Source organism: Platalea leucorodia (assembly GCF_965183815.1).
Source record: "Platalea leucorodia genome assembly, chromosome: 3".
Taxonomy (NCBI): Eukaryota; Metazoa; Chordata; class Aves; order Pelecaniformes; family Threskiornithidae; genus Platalea; species Platalea leucorodia.
In genome coordinates, this window is record NC_138825.1 from 47,559,337 (window position 1) to 47,583,190 (window position 23,854).

At 46.4% G+C, this 23,854-nt stretch overlaps 1 protein-coding gene across 1 annotated transcript in view; it reads left to right on the top strand.

Annotated features, from left to right (window-relative positions):
* Positions 1–587: 587 nt before the first annotated feature.
* Positions 588–23,854, top strand: part of CAPN9 (calpain 9) — a gene marked incomplete at its 3' end in the record, with an annotated part of 30,235 nt that continues 6,968 nt past the window's right edge. Inside the window, exons 1-15 of the mRNA XM_082305659.1 lie at positions 588–674; positions 771–996; positions 5,851–5,920; positions 6,384–6,502; positions 9,555–9,688; positions 10,306–10,474; positions 12,024–12,107; positions 12,353–12,438; positions 14,259–14,336; positions 18,823–18,983; positions 19,678–19,835; positions 20,497–20,705; positions 21,321–21,357; positions 22,882–22,962; positions 23,464–23,521. Coding sequence (XP_082161785.1) covers positions 784–996; positions 5,851–5,920; positions 6,384–6,502; positions 9,555–9,688; positions 10,306–10,474; positions 12,024–12,107; positions 12,353–12,438; positions 14,259–14,336; positions 18,823–18,983; positions 19,678–19,835; positions 20,497–20,705; positions 21,321–21,357; positions 22,882–22,962; positions 23,464–23,521 — 1,657 coding nt within the window. The 5' untranslated portion in view covers positions 588–674; positions 771–783. The remainder of the gene's footprint in view (positions 675–770; positions 997–5,850; positions 5,921–6,383; positions 6,503–9,554; positions 9,689–10,305; positions 10,475–12,023; positions 12,108–12,352; positions 12,439–14,258; positions 14,337–18,822; positions 18,984–19,677; positions 19,836–20,496; positions 20,706–21,320; positions 21,358–22,881; positions 22,963–23,463; positions 23,522–23,854) is intronic.

A 23,854-nucleotide genomic window follows, 5' to 3' on the forward strand; every position in this document is an offset into this window, starting at 1 on the left:
CCCACCTCAGGGTAGCATTTTCTTGCACTTTCCCTGGGTTTGCCCTGCTGCTCTGTACCCGTCCTGCTCTGAGCCCTTCCCACTAGCCACCACCACCCCTCCTGCGCACACCCAGCCCTTGCCCTGTAGCCAGACCCCCCGGCAGAGTGTCCCAGCCGCTGGCCACCTCTCAGCCTTGCTCTCCCTCCTTCGTGTCACCTGATGAGGACAACACCTGCCTGCTGGGCTGGCCCCACCGCCAGCCACGCCGAGCTGCCCTCCTACCTGTGAGAAACACTGGTTACACCCTGCTGTGAACCTCTGGTTTCCCTCCCAGGGCTCACCACCGCATGATGGAGGGCTCTGGCTGCGTGCTGCATACCTCAAAGTCATCCCTGGCCCAGTGGCAACCTCTTGCCCGGCCGGTGCCTACCAGAGAGTGGCACCTGCCCCTGTGCACACCCTTCCCCGCTGGGCACTCCCGCTCCCGGCTGGGCGGCTGGCGCGGCCAGGGCCAGCCGCTTTCCTTCCCTGTTTGCTTTCAGGGCGTTCATCTTTGCTGCTGTTCGGAGCATCTGGGAGGTCAGTCTCGCACTGCAGTTCAAGGAGGCGCGACGGAGGAGGGCTGGAGGACGCCACCGGCTTCCCTGCAGCACGCTCCTTTCCTCCTCCTTTTCCTTCGCAAGGCACTAGAGGTATTTTTGCTCCCTCTTCTTTTTCCTCCTCTTCCCCCGCTCCTTCTGCCCCCACTGCCTGCTAAGCCTGGGCTCCCTGGGATCTCTCTCTGGCAGGCGGCGGGGAGCCATGCCCTACCTCTACCGGGACTCAAAGCCGAGGCCGCCCGCGCTGCCCGGGGCCGCCCGGGGCACCCACAGCTCGGGGAAGGCCTACAAGGAGCTGAAGGAGGAGTGCCTGCGCAGGGGGGTCCTCTTCGAGGACCCCGACTTCCCCGCCTGCAGCTCCTCGCTCTTCTTCAGCGAAAAGCCACCTATTCCCTTCATCTGGAAGAGGCCCACGGTGAGTATGCCATTGTGCAGAGGAGGGTGAGCCTTCCTCTCCTTTCATCCTGCCAGGAGTCAGATGCTGCTGTACTTTGGGATCGCACCAACCGCGCGGCGCGTTCAGGGAGACGTGGAGGCGAAGCGCGGGGGGAACCCGTCCCTCCTCAGGGGCAGCGGCGCGGGGTCGGGATGTCACCCACAAAATGCTCAAGCTGTGGGATGAGAGGGCTGGAAGGCTTCACCCCATTTTTTAGATGTAGCTTGTGGTATAGCCACACTTTATGCATGTATATTTATGTACATGCATAAAAGGCTTGTAATCGGCCTTCTCTCTTACATTATTGCCAAACAAAAGCAATGTTAAGATGAAAATAAGAGGACATGCAAGAAATTAAGGGTAAAATACATGATGATGATGTTCTAACTGTGTTAAAATCAAGTGTCGTTAATGTAGGAAATTCATAATTAAAGTTAAACGTAAAAAATTCAAACCTTTTAACTTTTAGAGACTCTCACACTTACATGCTTGCTTCTATCATGAAACACTGAGAGATTACAAATACATGCCATGGTTACTGAGCCATTCAGCAGTAGCCAAGGGCTTGATGAGTATCTCTTAACGCATCTTGCATAACAATCATTAAAAACACAGCAAGAGCCTGAAGCCTCACTAGTCACATGCTCTCAGATCACAAACCCAACATCACTCCAGGTTCCTTCTCCCCACTCCAGCTTTCTTCTCCCCAACTAACTCTGTAACTAATAGCCACAGAAAATTTGTGTCTGCATTTCATTTCTTTGCTAATGACTGACTATTCTTTTCTTCATAGTCTGAAAGTTTCTCCTTTAGTAGAAAACTTTCCTTTGGTGACAGTGATACCACGAGAGAAAAAGAACAAAATAGGCTTAAAGATGGGTTTAAATTTTGGCTTAACTTAATCCACAATGATAGGCATTCGAATGCCTCAGCATCAGTAGTGCAGAGCAGAATTAAAGCTGTTACTCCTGGGCAAGTTTCAGCTATGAAGAAGTAGGAGATCGCTACACATGGTAAGTGCAGCCCTGCAGACACTGCTGCCTGTGCCCCAAACCCCAGGTGGGCTGCAGAGCTGTCCCCAGGCACAGGACGGGGCTGTGGGGCTGAGATGTTTTGGTGCGGTGGCTCTGGAGTGCTGTGGGGCATCAAAAATGCAAGTGCCTGTGACACTAAATCAGAAAGAATGGTTTTCCTTTGGCCAGCTATTAGGAGCTAGTTTGTCTTTTTTTCCATTTGGGGCTTCACAATAGTTAAACTTTGGTGTAAAATGTGACCAGGAGCAGCTGAGAGCTTGTGTGTCCTTGTGCGTGATACCCAGGGACAGCAGAGAGCAGTCTGTCTGTTGTGGTTCATAGAATCATTAAGGTTGGAAAGGACCTCTGAGATCATGGAGTCCAACCTGTAAGTCCAGTTGTCACAGTCTTCTTCAGGATCTTTGTATGCTGAATTGGAAACATTTCAAGGAGGAGTAAGTTACCTAAAATGGGATCTGCCTTTACGCTCCAATTCCCACCATGCAAAATGGTGAACTTTTGTGAGCTGCACAGCAGGAAATAAAGCTCAGAGGAGGCTGAGAGGATGTGTGAGAACAGGGTTTTAGTTATGCTCCGCTTAGGCTCCTCAGCATTTAAGCTAAATCGGTTTCACCTCTAGTTTCGATCAGGAACAGCAGCAAAATAGAGGCACTGTAATACCATTTCAGGTTAACACTTTTTACTTTGCAAGTGGGATATAGGCCTGGAGCACGTGCCAGGTTGGTTGCCACGGCTCAGCTGGCTAAACTGTGGTGCCGGAGAGGGTGAGCACAAGAGCACCGCCTCTGCGTAGGGTCTCTGTTCAAACTGCTTTTCACGGTGACTGGTTTTTACTGCCTCTCCTACCAGTATTTTACAGTAGCTTGGATGAAGTGTAGCACAATATATGTGGGTAGTTGCAGGGCCAAATAATGTTAGTCTTCAGATTTATACCCTGTTAGAGTTTAATCTTTAGTAATGAGAGTAGAGAAGGCTTTCTCATTATTTTGACATGCATATACCTGCATATATACACATTGGTACGCAGTGTGAACAAGACCCTCAGCTAGCCTTAATCTGTAAATCTCCCACTGCAATCGGTGAGCTACATGGATCTGCACTAGCTGAATATCTCTCTTTCTACATAAATCTTAAGTGTTCTAAGATTCAGAAAGATATTTAGCGATTTTGTTTAGCAATCCTTTTTCATTACAAATTAAACTTTTGAAACTGTACCTTATCAAAATCTTAGAATAATCTGAAGAACAGAAGACCCTTTTCTCATTTTATTTCCCCTTTTTCCTTCCCTTCCCTCACCTTCCCTTCCCTTCCCTCGCCTTGCCTCGCCTCGCCTTCCCTCGCCTTCCCTCGCCTTGCCTTGCCTTGCCTTGCCTTGCCTTGCCTTGCCTTGCCTTGCCTTGCCTTGCCTTGCCTTCCCTTCCCTTCCCTTCTCTTCCCTTCCCTTCCCTTCCCTTCCCTTCCCTTCCCTTCCCTTCCCTTTTTTCCTTCTTAATTTATATCTACATTCAACTGCTGGGATAAATTCAACACCTCAGTGTCTGGGAAAGTTAGACATATAAGTTGAAGAATGAAAAAAAAAAAAAAAAAGGAAAGACAAATGTGTTTCACCAATGCCAAATGAGTCTATGGTCTACAGGAGGAAGTAGGAAGGAAATTCTCCTAATATGAACAGCCACTGGCAACTGGTATGACAGGTACTGTATGCTGGAACCAGGCAGAGAAATGTAATCACAGAAATAAGGCCACCTAAACAGCCTCACCCTCAGCCTTTCTTAGGTTTCAACGTACCCGCCCTACCAATGTGAGACAGAGCTGCAGGGGATGCAATTTGTTTTCTTTTGAGTCTAAAGAAACACAGCTTTGAGGTAGCAGCAGGAGAGTCACGGGTCACCTTGTTTCAGCCCTCTGAGGATTGCGCTTCCCTACTTCTAGGCAATATCCTTGTGCAGGCAAATCCTTGAATTACTGTACACTGTGTGTGAATGCAAGATCCAGCTCTGGGTTTTGTCCTGTAACGTGCTGAAAGCCCTGATACACATTATTATACCATCCAGTCTGAAAATCCTTTTAAAATTCATATTATTTTTGCATCATCCACTCAAAAACTATAGAGTGTGGTTTTCTTTTGTGTAGCAGAGGACATGGCACAGGTCCAGTCAAAATCCTTTCAATTCCTTTTTATTGATTTTTTTTTATTATTATTTTGTTTGCTTTAGGCATAGGAGATATTGAAAATATTTTTCCATATGTCAGTTGTAGAGCTGTGTTAGAAGCAATGAGCCATGAATCTAATGTTCAGACCCATGTCAGTGAAAAGGTTTTTTTATCTCATCCCTTGCTAGCACATGGAGTTTCTTGGTAACGGCTAAATGCAGTTCTTGCCATTAGAATTATGTTCCCCAGGAGCAATGATGTTAAAACAAGGCATGTTATTAAAGATCAGCTACTTTATCAGCTGTTGTTATATTTATGTCTAAAGGCAATGAGCTGTGGTTTTTATTGTTCACACCCAGTCCCAACAAGACTGAGTGTATTTAGCAAGCAGGCGGGCCAGGTAAGGAGCAGCTGCTGTTTGGTTTTGCTTTGCTCTGCACGCCGGGGACACGACGTGCTGCTGCGGTGCGTCCTCCCTGGGGCACCTGTGGCTGAGGCACAACCTGGCCGCCACCTCCTCCCCTGCAAAGGCAAGCAAAAAATAGGCAAACCAGCTGCCTCCTGACTATTGCCTCTGCAGGGCGAGCTTCGCAGGAGCAGTGCTGGTTCGTTGGGGAGCATGTCCCGGCTCCAGTAGTGGCCAGCAGCAGATGCTTCAGCAATAAGTGCACGAAGCTGACCAAAACTATCAAAATCCTGCCCTGATGGCCTCACAAAGTGCAGTGATACGAACCAAAAGCAACTCAGTTTCCTTCTAGGCAAAGAATGTGTTCTTCTGAAGGGTCTGCTTCATGCCATAGGGTCTGCAATAACATAGCAGGGCAGACTGATTAACTACAGGCATAGTCCTCTAGTAATATATTAGATACCATCCTCCTCCCTTTTCTATTCAGTTCAATCAATTAAATTCAATTTACAGTTCATGGGAAAGGGGAGAAGAAAGGGGAATTCCTGCCACATTTATTGGTTTACCACTGTAATTTTTCTATCAGCTGTGGTGCTAGTAGTTGAACTAAAACAGTCAAACGAATGCTTGAGAATTGCTTTAATGCCACCATGAGCACCAGTTCCTCTGAGCAGACGAGGGTGGGTAGTGTTAGCTCCTCCTAAAAATTAACTCCCTAAAACAAACAAGGCTGGAGTCTACCTTTGTTGTTTGCTTATTTGAGGAGGAAATGGTTGTCAGACACTGCATGTTCCAGGTATTATGTGCAGGTAAATAAAAGGCTTAATAGTGCATTTAAAGGTAAATTGCCAATTTTAGTTTTTCCAGCCATTGGGGGAAAACAAACAAAACAAACAAACAAACAAAAAACCCCCCATTAACCAGGGTTGTAGCCTAACATCGATATTCTAGACCAGGTTATGCTATGACATTTTAACAATTGCCTACAGATGAATAAGAATGCCAGCCTTTCATTAGCAGCCAACTAATTACAAAAAACTGAGGGTAGTCGATTCTTTAATTGCTCTACACTGTAATTAATTAGCAAGGATTCCCCACCTAGTTTTTTGTGGAGACTACACTGCTGCAGGATAATATAGCTCATGGCACACACCATGTTGCACATCTGAGCTCAGAGTGATGGTGATATTTTCCTGGCACTTTCTAAGTCATTTCTGTGTCTCTCTCCCACTCCCGCAGGACATTGTCAAAGACCCCAAGTTTATCCTTGGAGGAGCCACAAGAACTGATATTTGCCAAGGGGATCTTGGTGAGTGATTCCCCCTGGGTGGACACATTCATGCCTACACTCCGTGAGGAGCAGCAGGAAGATCCTCACACATGAAGGGATGATGTCCCTCCTGAACTGGTGGGAGCAGTGAAGCTGGAGGTACCGCCCGTGCTCACCTTGCCTCCAGCCACATCTTTGGTAGCACCTTCCCATTTGTGCCAGGGACCATCCTGGTGCAGAGGGATTCAAGATCAGGGAAGGATCTCCACATGAGGGTACTGTGAGCCCAAGGGAGCCTTTTGTCTACCAGCACCTCCAAACTGCAGCACAGTCTGCCCTGGCCAGGCAGGGACACGCTTCCTGAGGACATATGGGCTGTCTTTTGGATTTCAAGAGGGGTGGCAGCTAACTGTCATAACATCTCCTCTGGCCCCTACACCACCTTCTTCTCCTCTTGAAGGGAAGAAAATGAGGGGTTTTTTTCCTCCTTCTCAATTCACAGGTGACTGCTGGCTATTAGCAGCCATAGCTTCTCTCACACTGAATGAAAAAACGCTAGCAAGAGTGGTGCCACTGGATCAAAATTTTGGGCCAGATTATGCTGGAATATTTCACTTCCAGGTAAGATGAACATCCGGCACAGCATGAACACATTTCTGTCATTACATGTCATGGTCTATTTTGCAGTGGGGTTGCCAGTTATTGCAGAGGAGACATTGGAAAAACAGGGATTGCTGAGCTTACACTGTTGTTCGTGTTTTGAGAAACAACCTAGAGGGCTACATCAGCCTCTCACAGGCATGCGCATAGCCACTTTTGCTCTGTAAAGAGATATATGGCTTTAGAAATCATTTCACATTTTCCTGGGCCCACAAGCCCCACTTAGGATATAAAGCCTTAAAGGAGTTAGACTGGGATCGGTAATACGTGTGTGTCTTAGAATCATAGAATCATCATAGAATCGTTAAGGTTGGAAAAGACCCTTAAGATCATCAGGTCCAACTGTTAACCTAGCACTGCCAAGTCCACCACTAAACCATGTCCCTAAGCACCACATCTACACATCTTTTAAGTACCTCCAGGGATGGAGACTCAACCACTTCCCTGGGCAGCCTGTGCCAGTGCCTGACTGCCCTTTCGGTGAAGAAGTTTTTCCTAATATCCAACCTAAACTTCCCCTGGAACAGCTTGAGGCCATTTCCTCTCATCCTATTGCTTGTTACTGGGGAGAAAAGACCGACCCCCACCTCACTACAACCTCCTTTCAGGTAGTTGTAGAGAGCAATAAGGTCTCCCCTCAGCCTCCTCTTCTCCAGGCTAAACAACCCCAGCTCCCTCAGCCGCTCCTCATAAGACTTGTGCTCCAGACCCTTCACCAGCTTCGTTGCCCTTCTTTGGACACGCTCCAGCACCTCGATGTCCTTCTTGTAGTGAGGGGCCCAAAACTGAACGCAGTACTCGAGGTGCGGCCTCACCAGTGCCCAGTACAGGGGCCCTGGTCCTGCTGGCCACACTATTCCTGATACAGGCCAGGATGCCATTGGCCCTCTTGGCCACCTGGGCACACTGCTGGCTCATGTTCAGGCGGCTGTCAACCAACACCCCCCCGGTCCTTTTCTGCCAGGCAGCTCTCCAGCCACTCCTCCCCAAGCCTGTAGCATTGCATGGGGTTGTTGTGACTGAAGTGCAGGACCTGGCACTGAGCCTTGTTGAACCTTATACAGCTGGCCCCGGCCCAACGATCCAGCCTGTCCAGGTCCCTCTGTAGGGCCTTCCTACCCTCCAGCAGATCGACACTTCCACCCAACTTGGTGTCATCTGCAGACTTACTGAGGGTGCACTCGATCCCCTCATCCAGATCATCAATGAAGATATTGAACAGGACCGGCCCCAACACTGAGCCCTGGGGAACACCACTTGTGACTGGCCACCAACTGGATTTGACTCCATTCACCACCACTCTCTGGGCTTGGCTGTCCAGCCAGTTTTTAACCCAGCGCAGAGTGCACCCATCCAAGCCATGAGCAGCCAGCTTCTCCAGGAGAATGCTGTGGGAGACTGTGTCAAAGGCCTTACTAAAGTCCAAGTAGACAACATCCACAGCCTTCCCCTCATCCACTAAGCAGGTCACCTTGTCACAGAAGGAGACCAGGTTAGTGAAGCAGGACCTGTCTTTCATAAACCCATGCTGGCTGAGCCTGATCCTCCGGTTGTCCCGCACGTGCCGCGTAATGGCACTCAAGATGATCTGCTCCATGACCTTTCCCGGCACCGAGGTCAGGCTGACAGGCCCGTAGTTCCCCGGATTCTCCTTCTGACCCTTCTTGTAGAGGGGTGTCACATTTGCTAACTTCCAGTCGTCTGGGACCTCCCTGGTTGACCAGGACTGCTGATAAATGATGGAGAGTGGCTTGGCAAGCTCCTCTGCCAGCTCCCTCAGTATCCTCGGGTGGATTCCGTCTGGCCCTGTAGACTTGTGAGCATCCAGGTGGAGGAGCAGGTTGGTGACTGCCACCTCTTTGGCAACTGGGGCTTCATTCTGCATCCTATCTCCATCTCCCAGCTCAGGGGCCTGAAAACCCTGAGGATGGCCAGTCTGACTATTAAAGACCAAGGCAAAGAAGGCGTTAAGTACCTCAGCCTTCTCCTCATCCTTTGTGGCGATGTTTTCCTCCGCATCCAACAAAGGATGGAGATTGTCCCTGGCCCTCCTTTTGTCACTGATATATTTGTAAAAACATTTTTTGTTATCTTTAATGGCGGTGGCCAGTTTAAGTTCTAGTTGGGCCTTCGCCTTTCTAATCTTCTCCCTGCATAACCTCACAACAACCTTGTAGTCCTCCTGAGTCACCTGCCCCTTCTTCCAAAGGCGGTAAGCTCTCCTTTTCTTCCTGAGTTCCAGCCAAAGCTCTCTGTTCAGCCAGACCGGTCTTCTCCCCCGCCTGCTCGACTTGCAGCACGTGGGGACGGCCTGCTCCTGCGCCTTTGAGACTTCCTTCTTGAATAACATCCAGCCTTCCTGGACTCCTTTGCCCTTAAGGACTCCCTCCCAAGGGACTCTGTTAACCAGACTCCTAAATAATCCAAAGTCTGCACTTCTAAAGTTCAGGGTAGCGGTTTTGCTGACCGCCTTCCTTACTTCTCCAAGAATCGAAAACTCTATCATGTCATGGTCACTGAGCCCAAGACAGCCTCCCACCACCACATCGCCCACCAGGCCTTCTCTGTTCGTAAACAGCAGGTCCAGCGGGGCACCCCCCCTGGTCGGCTCGCTGACCAGCTGCGTCAGGAAGTTATCTTCCACACACTGCAGGAACCTCCGAGACTGCTTTCTCTCTGCTGTGTTGTATTTCCAGCAGACATCTGGTAAGCTGAAGTCTCCCATGAGTCTTAAAGGTGTCTTGAATCATGTGGTCACCACTTGTGTAGCTACATGAGTGATGTTATCCAAACAAGGCTCTACAGTACAGCTCTATGCTTTTAGTCTTCAGATAGATTACCCTTCTTTCAGAGCAGCCTAGCATGGTATAGTGGGAATGGATGATTTACACATGATTTCTAATCAAGCCTATGATTGCCACTAACTTACAATTAGAAGTGCTGGGACACCAGAGTCCTACGCTCAGGAAGTGACATGCTGTCAGCAAACTCATGCCCCATCCTTTCTAAACAGTTTTGGCAGCACAACGAATGGCTGGATGTTGTGATTGATGACCGATTACCCACCTTCAAAGATCGGTTGGTTTTCCTGCACTCAGCTGAACGCAATGAATTTTGGAGTGCCTTACTAGAGAAAGCCTATGCCAAGTAAGTCACACTGTGCATACATAATTTGCTATTTGTACATACATTATTCACAATTTGTACATACATTATTCACAATTCAAGTGAACAGCTTCTATCCAGTATTTTTTGGTGGTGGTGGTAGTGTTTTTTGCATTTGCTGCTGCCCTGATCTAAAGACATTATGTCTATCTCTTGTGAGCTATTCCAGCTTCCAGTGCATCATTAGATACAAACCTAGCTGATAGCACTAGAGATGGATCAAAGCCTGAATCCTGCCATTTGTGTCTCTGCTGAGACCTCAATTGACGGTTCTGGCTAACTCTGTCTTTAAGTGATTTGGCAGGTAGCAAGCCACTGACACACAGTGATATTCAGTCCTTGCCAACCTGACAACTGGCACTAAAGAAAGAAAAGCCCCAGGCTTTAAGGCTATGGAGAAATGAATGAATTAAAAACGCAATTAACAAGGAAAGCAGAATGATCCCAATACTCGTCCCATATATCCTGGCTACATTCTGGGGTACCTCTTTTAACTTGAGTGCCATTGCTGCAATTTTCCACCCGTGTGAGAAAGCTCTCAAACATGGGTATCTTCAAAGTTTTGAAAGCGTGTCTCATGGTCAGCATGTGTTTTCCAGGCTGAATGGCAGCTACGAGGCTCTGAAAGGAGGCAGTACAATAGAAGCCATGGAGGATTTCACTGGGGGCGTAGGAGAAATGTATGAGGTTAAAAAGGCTCCTGACAATTTCTATGAAATCCTAGAGAAAGCTCTGAAAAGATGCTCAATGGTGGGCTGCTCTATTGATGTAAGTAAGAAATGGGTCTGAATTTCTCAGTTTAGTTTTGTGGTTTCTGCATTAAAAAAACCCTACAATTTAAAGACTGGTTAAATTCATGACAAGTAGATGGATATGCACTGAACTCTGCAAATAATAGCAATGAACTGATATATAATATTAATGTAGTCCTTAGTACAGTTGTTTAAAAGAAAAGAAAAAGATTAATCACTTTTCAGCAGATGACAGCCACTATATTTAAGGCAATAATGACATGAGTATGAGCACTTGGTGAGAGTGAACTTTATTTCCTGACTTATTTGGTCACTTAGCATTAAAATTGGCCATAGCTTTTTGAGGACTTACTGGTTCCAGAGACTAAAAAATTGGTTTTTTTCAGCCCTGAATTCTGCAACAACACCTTTAGGGACTTGGGGGACTCAAGACAATTTTCAGGATCAGTGTGTTTGTTTGTAAACAGGGACTGGGGTTTAGGGTATGTCGGGTTTATCCCTCCAGAGACTAAAACCTCCGGCTTTCCCAGAGAAAAGGTTGCTGGTGGGTAGCACCTGCATAGGTTACTTACACTGCTCTGCCAGTGTGTCTGACCCAGGGTAAAAGGAGCCGTCCATGCATCCTCGACTTTCTGGTGAAAAATGCCTGAGCTGCTCAACTGCAAGAGTGAAAGCCCTGTTGCTGTTCCTTGCTGACTGTGCTCAGCGGGAAAGGCAGTTCGGAAACAAAAGTGTGCAGGGTTTCTCCACCAGAATGAGCAGCTGGAGAAAAAGGTTTCAGAGCAAATGAAAAATCCCACCAAGCACAAAATTTTTAATTTCCCTTTTGGGCACTTGTCACAAAGGCAAAGGAAGTGCCCAGGCTGGGGGAGAAGGAGAGAGGCTTACGTTTGCCTTCTGCCCAAGAGCCTCATCATTGAACATTGGGCCGGGCTGAGGGAGACCTGTTGTCTCAAACCCATTGCCCACCTGACCAAAAGCAGGGCTTTCCCACAAGCTCTCTCTTTGACTCAAGACTGTGCCCTCAACTTTGGGGTTCACTGTTTTCTGATTTGAGTTTCCCTTTCTCTTCTGATGAAGCTTTGCTGCTTGCAAAGACTAATTAAATATTTATTGAACTAGAGAGAGAGTGTGATACTCAGCTGGCTGATGGGACCCTTCACTGCCATCACCGCTCCATCAATGTCTTTTTAAAAGAAATGAGACTGTATCAACCCCTGATCTCAGTCTAAGAGCACCTTTTTTCATCCCTTAGCTGACATTTGAATGGGAGTTAAGATTGAGAGCCTGGAAATGTAGATGATGTTGATACAAAATCACAGGGGCAGAGAAGCCTGGAACCGCCTTATTTTCCCGCTGAGTGAGCAATGCTAAAAAAAAAAAAGTCCTTTCCTTTCCTCAAAGGGCACCATTGCACCGTCACTGTCTGCATTGAGCAGACAGACAAGTTCCCTGTTCATACTACTGGTTAGCCACTGACCTCCGGCCTGATGCTTGCAAGGGACCAGCTGGCACCACTTGCAGTCTCTGAAGAGAGAGATTCACATTTTTTTCCCATATTTCAGATCAGCAGTGCTACCGAGTCAGAAGCCAAAACCCGCTTTGGTCTTATAAAGGGCCATGCTTACTCCGTGACTGGCATTGATGAGGTACGTTCAGCAGCGCAGGGCAAGGATAGACCTGTCAAAAAGATAAGGGAGTGTCCCCCAGCCTCAGGTGATGGGGGAGTTATCCTGGGGGAGTTATCCAAATTCCATCTTTCCCTCCCGCATGTCCCGTAGCAGTCTGCTCCTTTTGCCCAGCTTACACCAGCTTGCCCAGCCTCTGCACGCTGGAGAAGTCCTGCTCCCTACCTACTGACTCTTGGTATTTTCTCTATTTCCTTCTTCTCCAGGTGAGATATCGGGGCCAGCAAGTGCAGCTCATAAGGATAAGGAACCCCTGGGGACAGGTCGAGTGGAACGGGCCTTGGAGTGACAAGTGCGTGTGCTGTCCCATACACACTGGCCTCACACAGGCCAAATCCCAGCTGCTGCTCCACAGCTAGCTTCCTGCAACCCCAGCTGTTCCACAGAAAATCAAATCAAGAGTTTGCACATGCGTAACAGTCTTACTGCCATACTAACATGTCACCCTCAGTATTTTCAAAGCTACTCAATTATGGGGACACTGTCAGGGTTGTTTAGCCCCCAAAATCTAGCATTATCAAAAATCATGCATTAATATAAATGGAATAAGTTAATTTTCAGACACTCCCGATGATTGGAAAAATTATACATTTGGAGTGATTTTTTGTTTATTTTTGCAAGCCTGTTGCTGTAGTACTTGTAACACAACATCCATACTTTGGTCTACTGCATATAAGCTGGTAACTGATACTGTATTACCCCCTCTAAGTAGCTTATGAGTGTCTAGTTGCATTTACTGTTCTGGGTTTCTAAGCACATCAGGAATAGGCAGGAACCTTACAAGTTATATATGACCATTAAATGAGACCCTCTCCATGTGGTGCCCACCAAAGTTGTGAAAGGACCCAAAACCACAACAGGATTGGTCTGAGAAAGAGTCTGTTTTTAATACGAAAGGTAAATAAAGTGCAAATACTGCAAAAGAAAAAAATGATATAGTAAAAAACAACACTATGTTCCTCCCCCAACATACACTTTTCAATATATTTTTGCACATATGTATGACTTTTTATTTTTATTTCACTTTACTGAGGTTTTTTTATTCACACAGACGTAGAGGAGAGGAGCCATAACCTGCCTGGCCCTTTAAAATTGCTGAAACACATAGTCATCTGTAGGACTACTTTGAATGTCCCTGTCCTTAACAGGACTCAGAAATAAATGAACTATTTCCACATCAGCTCTGATCCTTTGTTATCTTGAAAAAGAAAAATGTGGATAATTGGCATATATAATGAGTGCTTAAATCTCAAAAAAAAAATGGAGAGGTTAAGATCAGGACAGGCCTCTGGCCATTCGTGCTTTTTATGGAAAAGGGTGTCTCTGCAACGCAGACCTCTGATTCTGCACTTTAGAGGTTTTCTGGAACTCAAGATGCAGAGGGGCTCGCAGGTCGATACAGGAATCTGTATTAACATTTCGCAGTGGTTACTGGAATGAAAAACCTCAACACAAGGTACCTCCTACTCCCTGTTTATTACCTCAGATTGGAAATGTAGTAGGGCATTTCCAGTTTTTCCAAAAAGCTTTAGAAGGTTTTTGTTTGGCTTTGGCCTGCTACAGCTGGAGTTGTAGGGGTGAATGAAAAGGAGGCAAAGGCTTTACCTGGAACCCCAGTTACTCCAGCAAATCTCTCTGTACAGGGGAAGGAGTCTATTCGGTTCCTATTTACTCAATTTTGAAGAAACATCTGGCCCTAAATTACTGACAAACATAAAAGATGAGATGGTGCTACAGGTGGAAAACAGATTTAAGGAGGCGTGTGACTTACCAAAATCTTGAGGTTTACCAATAGCCCTATTATACCCAAACCCAACACCAGACAGCAATCTCAACTCTGACTGCAAGCAATAACTCACACAGGACCATGCTCGAGCAGCTTTGGGATCTTTGGCCTGGTCCTGCTTCCAGCTATGTTAGTAGGGCCTCTGTGACCATGAGTGACAGCAGGATTCAGGAAGCCTCTTAAATGCGTCTGTGTTTGTGTTAGCTGCTCAAATAACACACATCTGGAAGAACAACCACCAGCTGCTCTGTCCAGCTGGTCGTTCTGAGCCAGGGAAAATTAATTGCCAAATACCTGTAGTAAAGCTTGGTTTTGTTTTCTTGCAGCTCTCTGGAGTGGCGTTCAGTCAGCCCATCGGAGCAGAGACGCCTCTCTCAGGCGGCACTGGATGATGGAGAGTTCTGGTAAGCCCCAGGTTTTTAAAGTGTGTGGCTCTAGGCAGAAATCAAGGTGCAAGTGGCCAAAACGAGCAATAAGGAAGAAGTCTCTGTGTGAGGAAACGCACAGTTTCTGCCTAGGAGCGGGCAGGTAGAACGCTGACTTCATTTTCTGTTTGTTTCATGTGTGCCCATGTCTATTTTAATAACAAAAAGCATTTTAAAAGTCAGCTTAGTTAATGGCATTAGCATATTTCAAATACTGTGTGTCTCCCATGAATGTAACACCTTTTAAATCCTTCCCATGAACAAAGGCAGGCTCTACAGAAGGGAGCATTGTATTGCACTGTATCACCTCTGAAACGCCTTCAGGGTTGATGCTAGGCATACGCTGCAAGGGAAGGGAGTCCTGAGAAGCAATACTACTTGTTACAGAAAGTAAAAGAACACCAAGATATGTGTGAAATGATAGAAAATTTTAAGAGAAGATGAAATGAAAAGGAAAAAAAGCATGGTGGAAATTGCTTTAGAGGTGTGAAGTATTCTTCGTGCCAAATTCACGATCTCAGACAGAGCAGATGGCTGACTTGCACATGATCCCCCGCCTATATCAGCCATGCTGTGCACTACTGACAATGTGTCTGGTCATATTTTCTAGGGCCAGATGCTCATCTCTTTTACACAGAGGTAAATCTAGAGAGGTATGCAGTGGCACTATTCCAGATTTTTCCTGCGACTTAAACCAAAGTTCAACTTTAGGCCTGAAAAGTCATCTGAGATAGACAATGTAGCATGTTGAGTCACATAAAATGATTTATCTCAAACTTCGATAGCTCTGGAGCGAAGTAGGTCCAGTGGCTGATCCATTACTTAAGTATTTTTACATAGGATATTTTGAATTATTTTGCTATTGACATTGCAAATGCAGTCAGGCATTTCCAGTTTTTCCAAAAAGCTTTTGTGGTTTTTTTTTTTTTTTTTTGTCTGCTTTTGACCTGGCTATAGCTGGAGCTTATGGGGTGAATGAAAAGGAGGCAAAGACTTTACCTGGAACCCAAGTAACTCCAGCAAGTCTCTCAATACAGGGCATGACTTAAAGCCTGACTGTGTAATGGAGGTACAAGTGTGCAAGTAGGCATGAAATGAGCAGTGAAATTAATGAAAAAGTCATCTGTCCAACAGAGCTGAGCTGATAGTTAAGTACGTCCTCAGAAGGCCAATAAAAATTAATGAGGTTGAGCATACCTAGACAAATGTTGTCCTTCTCATCCAGCATCCCAGCCATTCAGAGTAGAAACAAAAGCTATTGGGACTGAAATTTCTGCTGAAGGGGTTAAGTGGGCAAAAGTCATATGCAGAAGATAAGAAATGCTTCCAAAACCAGTCAGGTAAGTTTGATACCAGCTAAACCCTCCACCCAGTCCCTCAGACTTATTTTGCCTAATGCCTTTTGACTTCTGCATATTTCTCTAAGGAGTGTTTGCCTCTTTGCCCCCTCTAAGCCACACCTTGATGGTTTCCCCATCAGGTTTCACATATGGACTTTGCATGAGCAATAATGTGATGCATCCCTACAGACATTAAAATAGTCGGATGAGGAAACAGATGAACATAGCTGCTTCTCTCCAACTTTTGGTTTGCACCTACTGTGGTTCTTGCTGATGCAGTTTAGCTGAGGAGATGGCGAAGAAGCTATATTCCTGCTTCTGCAGCTGAGGACCTTCAGCCAGTCTATTCACCACTCCTGGTGGTGTCTTGGCTTGCCTCCCTGGAAAACTGGGGTAATCTTTATGAGGTGCTTTGAAACTTGTTGCTAGAAATAGCGAGTAGCAAAGTAATTAGGTCCTCAAGAGTTCAAAACGTGTTCTCCATGACATGCATTATCTTTGGGCTTAGCAAATAATGTAAGGTGCAATGGGGCTCTTGTCCTTGTTAACCACAAACAGTTTCTACTGCAATAGACTTAATAGTAAGTTTTACAGTCAGCAAGCTCTTTGTACGGCATTTCTTAATGTGTCTGGAAGCTGAAAGGGAGCCCAGGAAACCTACTATGCACTCCTGAACAACTTCTGTAACTGTGCTGCAGGTTTTGAACCCAGCTTATTCTATGTTTTGACTGCACACAAAGCAATGGTCATTTCTCCTACACAGGCTCATTTCTGTTAAATGAAAGAGAAGAAGAGGAAGAAGAAATATACCTATTCATTCTCCTGTATTGTGTTAGATTTCATCCTAGGTGGAACAGGACGGGTAGGAGGAAGGGTAGTGCAGCAAGGGAAATTAGATCAAAAACTGTGGAACATTTAAAGCAAGATAAGTGTCATATCATCAGAGTGTCTTCAGTCAATGCAAAAAAGCAGCACAGCTGTAGAGGACTACATGGGATAAGGCAGCCAAGGTGGGAAACGTGGTCTGATAAGACCTTTTGTCCCTTTTGATCTTTGGATTTGTGAGGACTGAAGAAAATCTTCATGGTAACATGCTGAGGGCCTGCTGACCTCATTAACTACCCCAAAGATATTTTGGCTACATATTAGCAGTTCAGATCAGTCTTGTCCAGATGCTTCTACTAGACGCAAAGAAGGCGTTCTGCTGTTGGCCAACAAATCAGCTTCTCACTCACTCTAGTCCCTTCCCTTCTAAAATCAGAGGGTCAGAGTCTTCTCTTCCCTTCACCGGTACAAATCCAGGACAGCCCTAGGAAAGTCAGAACAGATGTTTTACCTCTTAGGAGCCAAATCTGATCTGTAAAGTGCAACTCCTTCATGTGCTTTGCAGCACGTTTCCGAAGAGCCCAAAATTGCATAGCGTGGCCAGGAAACTGAGTCACTTAGAGACAGATTTTGTTATGCGGCCCCTGCTCTAGTGTACTGAGCATCGAAGTGAGAATTAGCAGTGCCTAGGGCTAGCAATACATGGGAATAGCTGACAAGAAAGAGGACAGAGCCTAGGAAAGCAAAACCTGCTGTTTCTTCCCACACTAAAAATGAGTTGTAAAATGGCCTATAGCAAGTATAAATTAATACCACCACAGACATTTATTTCTCATGCAGCAGAAAAATGGAGCTAGCTGTGTTTGGTGAGCTACATTGAGGGCTAGCTGGGTCCTGTCTGCCACTGCCGCAAATAAACATGAGGTCTTGGAGAGCTTTTGCTCTCCTGCTACTCCATTTTGTTGTTAGGCATCAGCTACTGGAGGAAAAGGATAGTTATAGAAGTTCGTGTTAGGAAGGAGATCAATTTCTGTACTTCATTTCTATGGTCCATGGAGAGAGACAGGCTCTTATAGATAGCGATTCAGAGCAGAGGACACATATGGATGCTAAATTGCCCACAGGAAGGCCTAATACCTCTCCCCTTTTACAGAGGTAAGTTCAGCCTACCAAGGTTACCCTCAGTCTTAGAGCTTATGGGCCTCCTGTCCTTGCAGTGCCCACCATGCAAGCTGCCGTCTCTTAGACAGCTTCCCTGCTCTGTTCCTTTTGCCCAGGGCTGCACACCATGCCCAGTGGTGCCTGGCTCTGGCTGTCCCTTCTCTTGGCTGTTTGCTCAGTCCTGAACACCAGGCTCCTTGGCCAGCAGGACTGTTGGTATCTTTTTGCCCTTTTACTTGCTAGATAAAATCATGGCTTATCTGCTTCTTGGCATGCTGACCAGGCTAGTTTCAACCAGCCCAGCCTAGCAGCTCAAAAACATCTATACTGTGGCATTTGCTTCCTCCTTCCCACAGCCATGTATATGTGTCCACCTTGGGTATAAAATATATGTGGTGCAATCTATGTGACACAGTAGCAGGCAGCAGTGTCTATACCACCTTGAAGGGCAGGTTGGAGCCACTACTCAAGTCCAAACACACTTTTTGTCTCTTGTGTTTGGTGTATGTTTTTGCTAGGACAAGGTCCCAGGCACCTATAACGGAGGGGAGGGTGAGCAACTTGAGCCTAGGCACCTTAGCAGAGGCCCAAATCTGACTTTAACTGCAGTGCGGACAGACTAATCGTACCACAGCTTGGCTAATCCATCAACATGTGTCCCTTGTAGTGCTGTCATGCGGCTGGCATTGAACACACAGCTGATTTGTAGCCAGACTTAGCTCCTGCACAGATGCCTGCCATCCTTTGGTTGGCTCTGTAGCAATAGAGATGCAGCCATTAAAGCCAGGATGGTGTTGGTGAAATAATTCCTTCCACAGTAGGTTTTGTGCCAGTGTCACTTCTTTTCTTCTTATAGTCAGCTGTAACTGAATAAAATCAATGGAGTTATAGTGTAAATAGAAAGGTGTAAGAGATGTCAGAATCAGACCCAAACAATAAGGTTGCTTGTGTTTTACGCCGCGGTGAGTGAGAGCTAGCTTCTCCCTGGTGTACATCAAAATATCTCCATGGTCACTGAAAATATTCAGATCCACATGAGCTGGTGATCTGGCCCTGGGACTCTGGAGAGTAAGTAGTTCTGCTGGCCATCCTTCACTGAAGTGCATGACTGCCTGTTCCTTCCCATATCTTTCGCTCAGGATGAAATTTGAAGACTTCAAAGTGCATTTTGATAAAGTTGAGATCTGCAACCTGACTCCGGATGCCCTGGAAGACAGCACTGCCCACAAGTGGGAGGTGACCATCCACCAGGGGAGCTGGGTCCGGGGATCCACTGCAGGAGGATGTAGAAATTTTCTAGGTACATAGATACTGCTTTGAAAATGAGAAGCAGGCACTGAAATCTTTATCCACCCTTGGCCACCTCTCCTGTTATTCCATAGCCAGAATTGTGGGTGCAGGCCAGCCCAGCTGAGTCTCAACTAGCAGGAACCAGCCAAAGGGACAAATGTTCATATGGTCCCACTTGAGACTTTGCAGTAAAAGAGCTTCTTTCTTTGCTCTCAAGTTCGTTGGATCTGATTTGCCTCTCATTTACATTTACATGAGCAGGACTAATTCCAAATAAGTCACTTAAACTGCAGCGGTAAGTGTAAAATGAGACAAAAATCCAGCTCAGCCTGGGTGTTTATGTGGCTCTGAAGTAGCATCATGGATCTGAACTGTGTTACTCCAGACTGGCACTAGCACTATGGGATTGTTGTTGCTATGTACTTTTAAAAAAATCCCAGCCGACAACTTTATTTCAACCAGGGTAACTTAATAAAATACCAGGCCTAAAATCTTTTCTACACCTAGTTCCATGAAGGACTTTGGGATTTGGCTTATTTTCTGCAGAGCTTAGTGGAAAGAAGCATGACAGCTAATGGAAAAACTAAATTTGAGCAAAACCTCAGCTTAATTGTCTTTTTGTCTTCTTTTTTTTTTTTAGTACTAGTAGTGGTGGTATTATTATTCTGAGGCAAGAAACTCTCTGGTGTTCTTTACATTGGCAGAGACATTCTGGACAAATCCACAAATCAAACTACATTTGAGAGAGAAAGACGATGGACAAGATGACTGCACATTCATAGCAGCACTGATGCAAAAGGATCGCCGTAAACTCAAGAAGTTTGGCGCTGAAATGCTAACCATTGGCTACTCTATTTATGAGGTACTCTATTGCTTTTACAGCGCAGTAGCTGCACTATCAGTATTAGCATCTTTCCTTGGGTTTGTACCCCTGCCAGTCATCATGTATTTTTAGGGCCCTTGCTCTTAAAATAACCTTCTCAGTTACATCAAACCCCACAGAATTTTGACGTGGTTAGGATGGGGTCCTCTCAGAGGAGGATTTAGGAGTCCCTGTGGGACCATGGGTTTCCAGGACAGACTCCTCAGCCCCATGACTCTGTCGTCCCCTGCCTGGCTCCTGGAGAGGGGATGTTGCTTCTTACGAGCCTCTTGGGGCACATCACACACAAGGGTGCCTGTCCCTGAGTGAGGTTGGGATTGGCAAATCTGTTGTCACTGCTCTGTGACACCCCACCTGGGATGGTGATATTTAATGGCAGGGAATGTTTAAATGGGAAGACAATGCCCCAGAGTCCTCTTAGACTGCCTTCTGGGTAGGAAAGGACCACCGGTAACGGGTCCTTGCCATGAGGTGGGAGCTAGGTTGCTGTGAGCACCTGGGTGAAGGGATGAAAGTCAGGGTCACAGCTGGGGGAGAGGCTTGTGCCAGGCAGAGTTTGGCTCTGTGATTGGGAAAGAGGCAAGTATGGCCCCCCAGCACACCCCAGCCAGTGCAGCACTGCCTTTGTTTCCCCTCCTAGAGCCCGGGCAGAGACGGACATTTGGGCAAAGACTTCTTCAGGTACCACGCCTCCAAGGCCAGGAGCAAAACCTACATTAATTTAAGGGAAGTATCTAACCGATTCAAGCTACCACCAGGCGATTATATTCTTGTTCCGACCACATTTGAGCCGCACCAGGAGGCAGATTTCTGCCTGAGGATTTTCTCTGAGAAGAAGGCCATCACTGAGTAAGTCAGCAGCGAGCCCCAGGCCCTCCGGTGCTCGCCTGTGTGTGGGACCAGTGGCTGCCAGGCACCCAGCCCTACAGCAGAACCCTGGCATGGAAATATCCTGATGGTTTTTTTGCATTTGCCCATTTTTACTAAACCTGACTTTTTTTGGAGAGGAGTTTAAGAGGCGGGGAAATAGGGCTTGCCATGGTGAATCTGCTGGAGGCTTAAGAAAGAAGAGTCGCTAGCTGCCCGATACCATTTGGGAACACCAGCAGTGTTTGTTTCGTGTTTGTTTCCTCCCAAACTTTGTCCAAATGACAATTTTATATTAAAAAAGGGTATTGAGGAAAAAGTGTGTGCACAATGAATAAAGAATGAGATTAATTCTTCGGCAGACAGCATGCACAGCTGTGCCCTCCCTGAGTCCTGCTTAAAGTCTCTTTTAAGGACTTATACCAAAATCTAAACAGTGCAAAAAATCTGATTGTCTGATGAATTTTATCTAAACTTAACCTGTTCAGTAAAAAATGCAGTTTTATCATTCACCTCTGGAAAATGTAATAAGCAAGCTTCCACCCCAAGCAGATGTTGAATATCTTCAGATTCCAAATAAGGTTTTGTTTTCTCCAGGGATCTAGATGAAAACATTGCCATTGATCTCCCTGAGGTAAGTCTACAGAGTTAAAATAGCAAGAGAATAGCTCAGCAGAAGCTGGCACACAGTGCTTTTACTGTCTTTGGCTAAAAAACGTTCATTTCACAGGAATGTAACACAATTGCCAGCTTTGTGTATATGACTGAAACAGTCAGTTCTGCTGAATATGGTAAAAGAGCTGTAACAATCAAAATCATAATCGTTCTGCTTCTGCATCCGCTTCAAGGCAGTCGGTGTCAGCCAGCACCAGAGGCGGGTATCAGCCACCATGGGCGCGCTGAAAGCACACCCGTTAGCACCGGGGAGGCACATGGCTGTTCACATCTATTAAAATTGTATTTATTAGGAAAAAATAAGAGGCAAAAGAATGTCCACAGACCTGCATTCATTTTTCATGCAAATATCTTTATTTTACTTATCAATACCTGCAGAGCTTGGGAGGGGATGCTTGATACGTGTGTGTGCCTACTGAAATGATTCAATTCTTTTTGTTTCTGAACGGCCTGGTCTGCCTGCTGAGCAGTAATTGCAGCTGAGTCTGAGTCAGCTCCTGTTTAAGTGTATCCCTGCAAATAAGCCATTAATTGTGGTGTGCCTTCCCATGGAAACAAGCTAAGCCAGGATCTCATGTGTCCCTCTTTAGTAAAACTCTCCTTCAGGGACGAGCTAATAAGTGCGTCTCCATTTCTGGGATCTCAGGGCCATGTTCAGTAGCAAAGTAAATCTGTTCACCTGTCCCAGTATCATGAAGGGGCTGAATCCAAACTTGAGCAGAAGGAAGCGAGAAACATACATATGGTCAAAAAAAGTGTAAGTGGCCAAGCAGCATCACCAGGGCCAGTCTGGTGATAGTACGCTAAATAGTACCCATGCTGTATCTTCCGTGGGTAAACAAAGGCCAATTTTTTTGCTTCCCGTGCTGCATTGTTGCCTTCATTTTCCCCATTTTTTTGGCCCAAGAACTCCTCTCTATTCACATGGTCACCCCAACTTTAGCAGTGGCTCTACGCTATTTCATCTCTCTGCTCATCAGTGTAGACTGAAGCCTGGTCTCTACATCCCTGCGACTGCACTGAGGCACTCAGCTGGCAGACAGCTGAAAGCGCTTCCAGGCTCAGGATGGCGCTGAGTAACATGCCGAGGTGCAGCCACCTCTGGCCGGTGCTCTCAAGCAGGGTGAGAAGTCTCTGGATGATGCTGCTGGAAAGAGCTCAGTAGAGCTGTGGTTGTTGAAGGACCAGGGAAGCAGAGTGGTACAGGGGTGGGATGAGAGGAGAGGTGTTTTCCAGGATGGTTGCTCTTGGTTTTGACATAGCCAAGGCAATGGCACACTACGCAATTGCCCAGGCGAAGGAAATGAGGGGATGAGACTCCCCTTGGGCAGCTAGATGGTTGTGGTAGCTCAGGTCTAGTTCAGGAGCATGTGTACCCTTATTTTAAGATGTACTATGGTCCCCTGATGCACAGAGGGGCTATGTGCAGGAGAAATGTCATGTTTTACATTCCTTATAATGACTTGTGTGGTTGATGTTGCAGCCTCTAAACCCAACCCCAAGCCCACAAGAAACTGAAGAAGAAAAGCAGTTCCGGGCACTGTTTGAGCATATTTCAGGAAAGGTGAGTGCAAAAGCCTTGTGGGTCATAGCAAGATGTAGCAAGAGGGGAGACACTTCGGCTCCCACCCAGGGCCAGGTGAAATGAAAATGACCTATTTTGGGAGAAGTATGCTTAGTTGTAGTGTGTTGTTTGGGCACCAGATGTCACCATGCCTTATGTCTAGATGGAGAAGGGTGCAGTGTCTGGTGAGCAAGCAGGAGGACCAAAGCTAGAACTCAAGCTCTGAGGCAGCCTACCTGGTTCAGTGTCCAGCTGCAGTTTATTTTTCTTTGAATCAATGGTTCCCACTTGAGATCTCCTTCAGACAGCCTTATGCACAGCAGCACTCCTGTATTTTGCCAGCCCTTTAGTTTTCAGCCTTTTCTGGCTTTTGTATGGTTCTCTTTTCCTGAGTTGCAATAAAGTACAGATGGGTGATGTTTGTGTTTTCTGATGGTGTTGATATGTCTGATTACAGAAACATTCAAGTAACAGATGCTGCACTTTTTTTTTTTACTTTAGGACATGGAGATATCTGCAGAAGAACTCGAATATGTTCTGAATGCTGTATTAAAGAAAAGTAAGTGCTGATAATCTCTAAGTTACAGGCTGTAAAGAACTATATAAAAGCTGCCATTAAATTCACTTACAGATGGAAAAATAAAGGCTGTGTTACGACTCCTGCCTGGTGTCCTCCAGCCTGCCAGGGCAGAGCCAGGAAAACATCTGGTCTGTGATCTAACCACGAGCTTGCCCTGCCTGCCACGCGATCCATGTCTGCTCAGTGAGGCCAGCTCTCCCTTGCACTACTGCTCTGCTGTGGAGAGGCAGGCACTGGGCTGGGACTTGTAACACCCGGACGTAGTTCATGACCCTGCTACAGGCCCTTTGTGCAACGGGAAACCTATCGCTC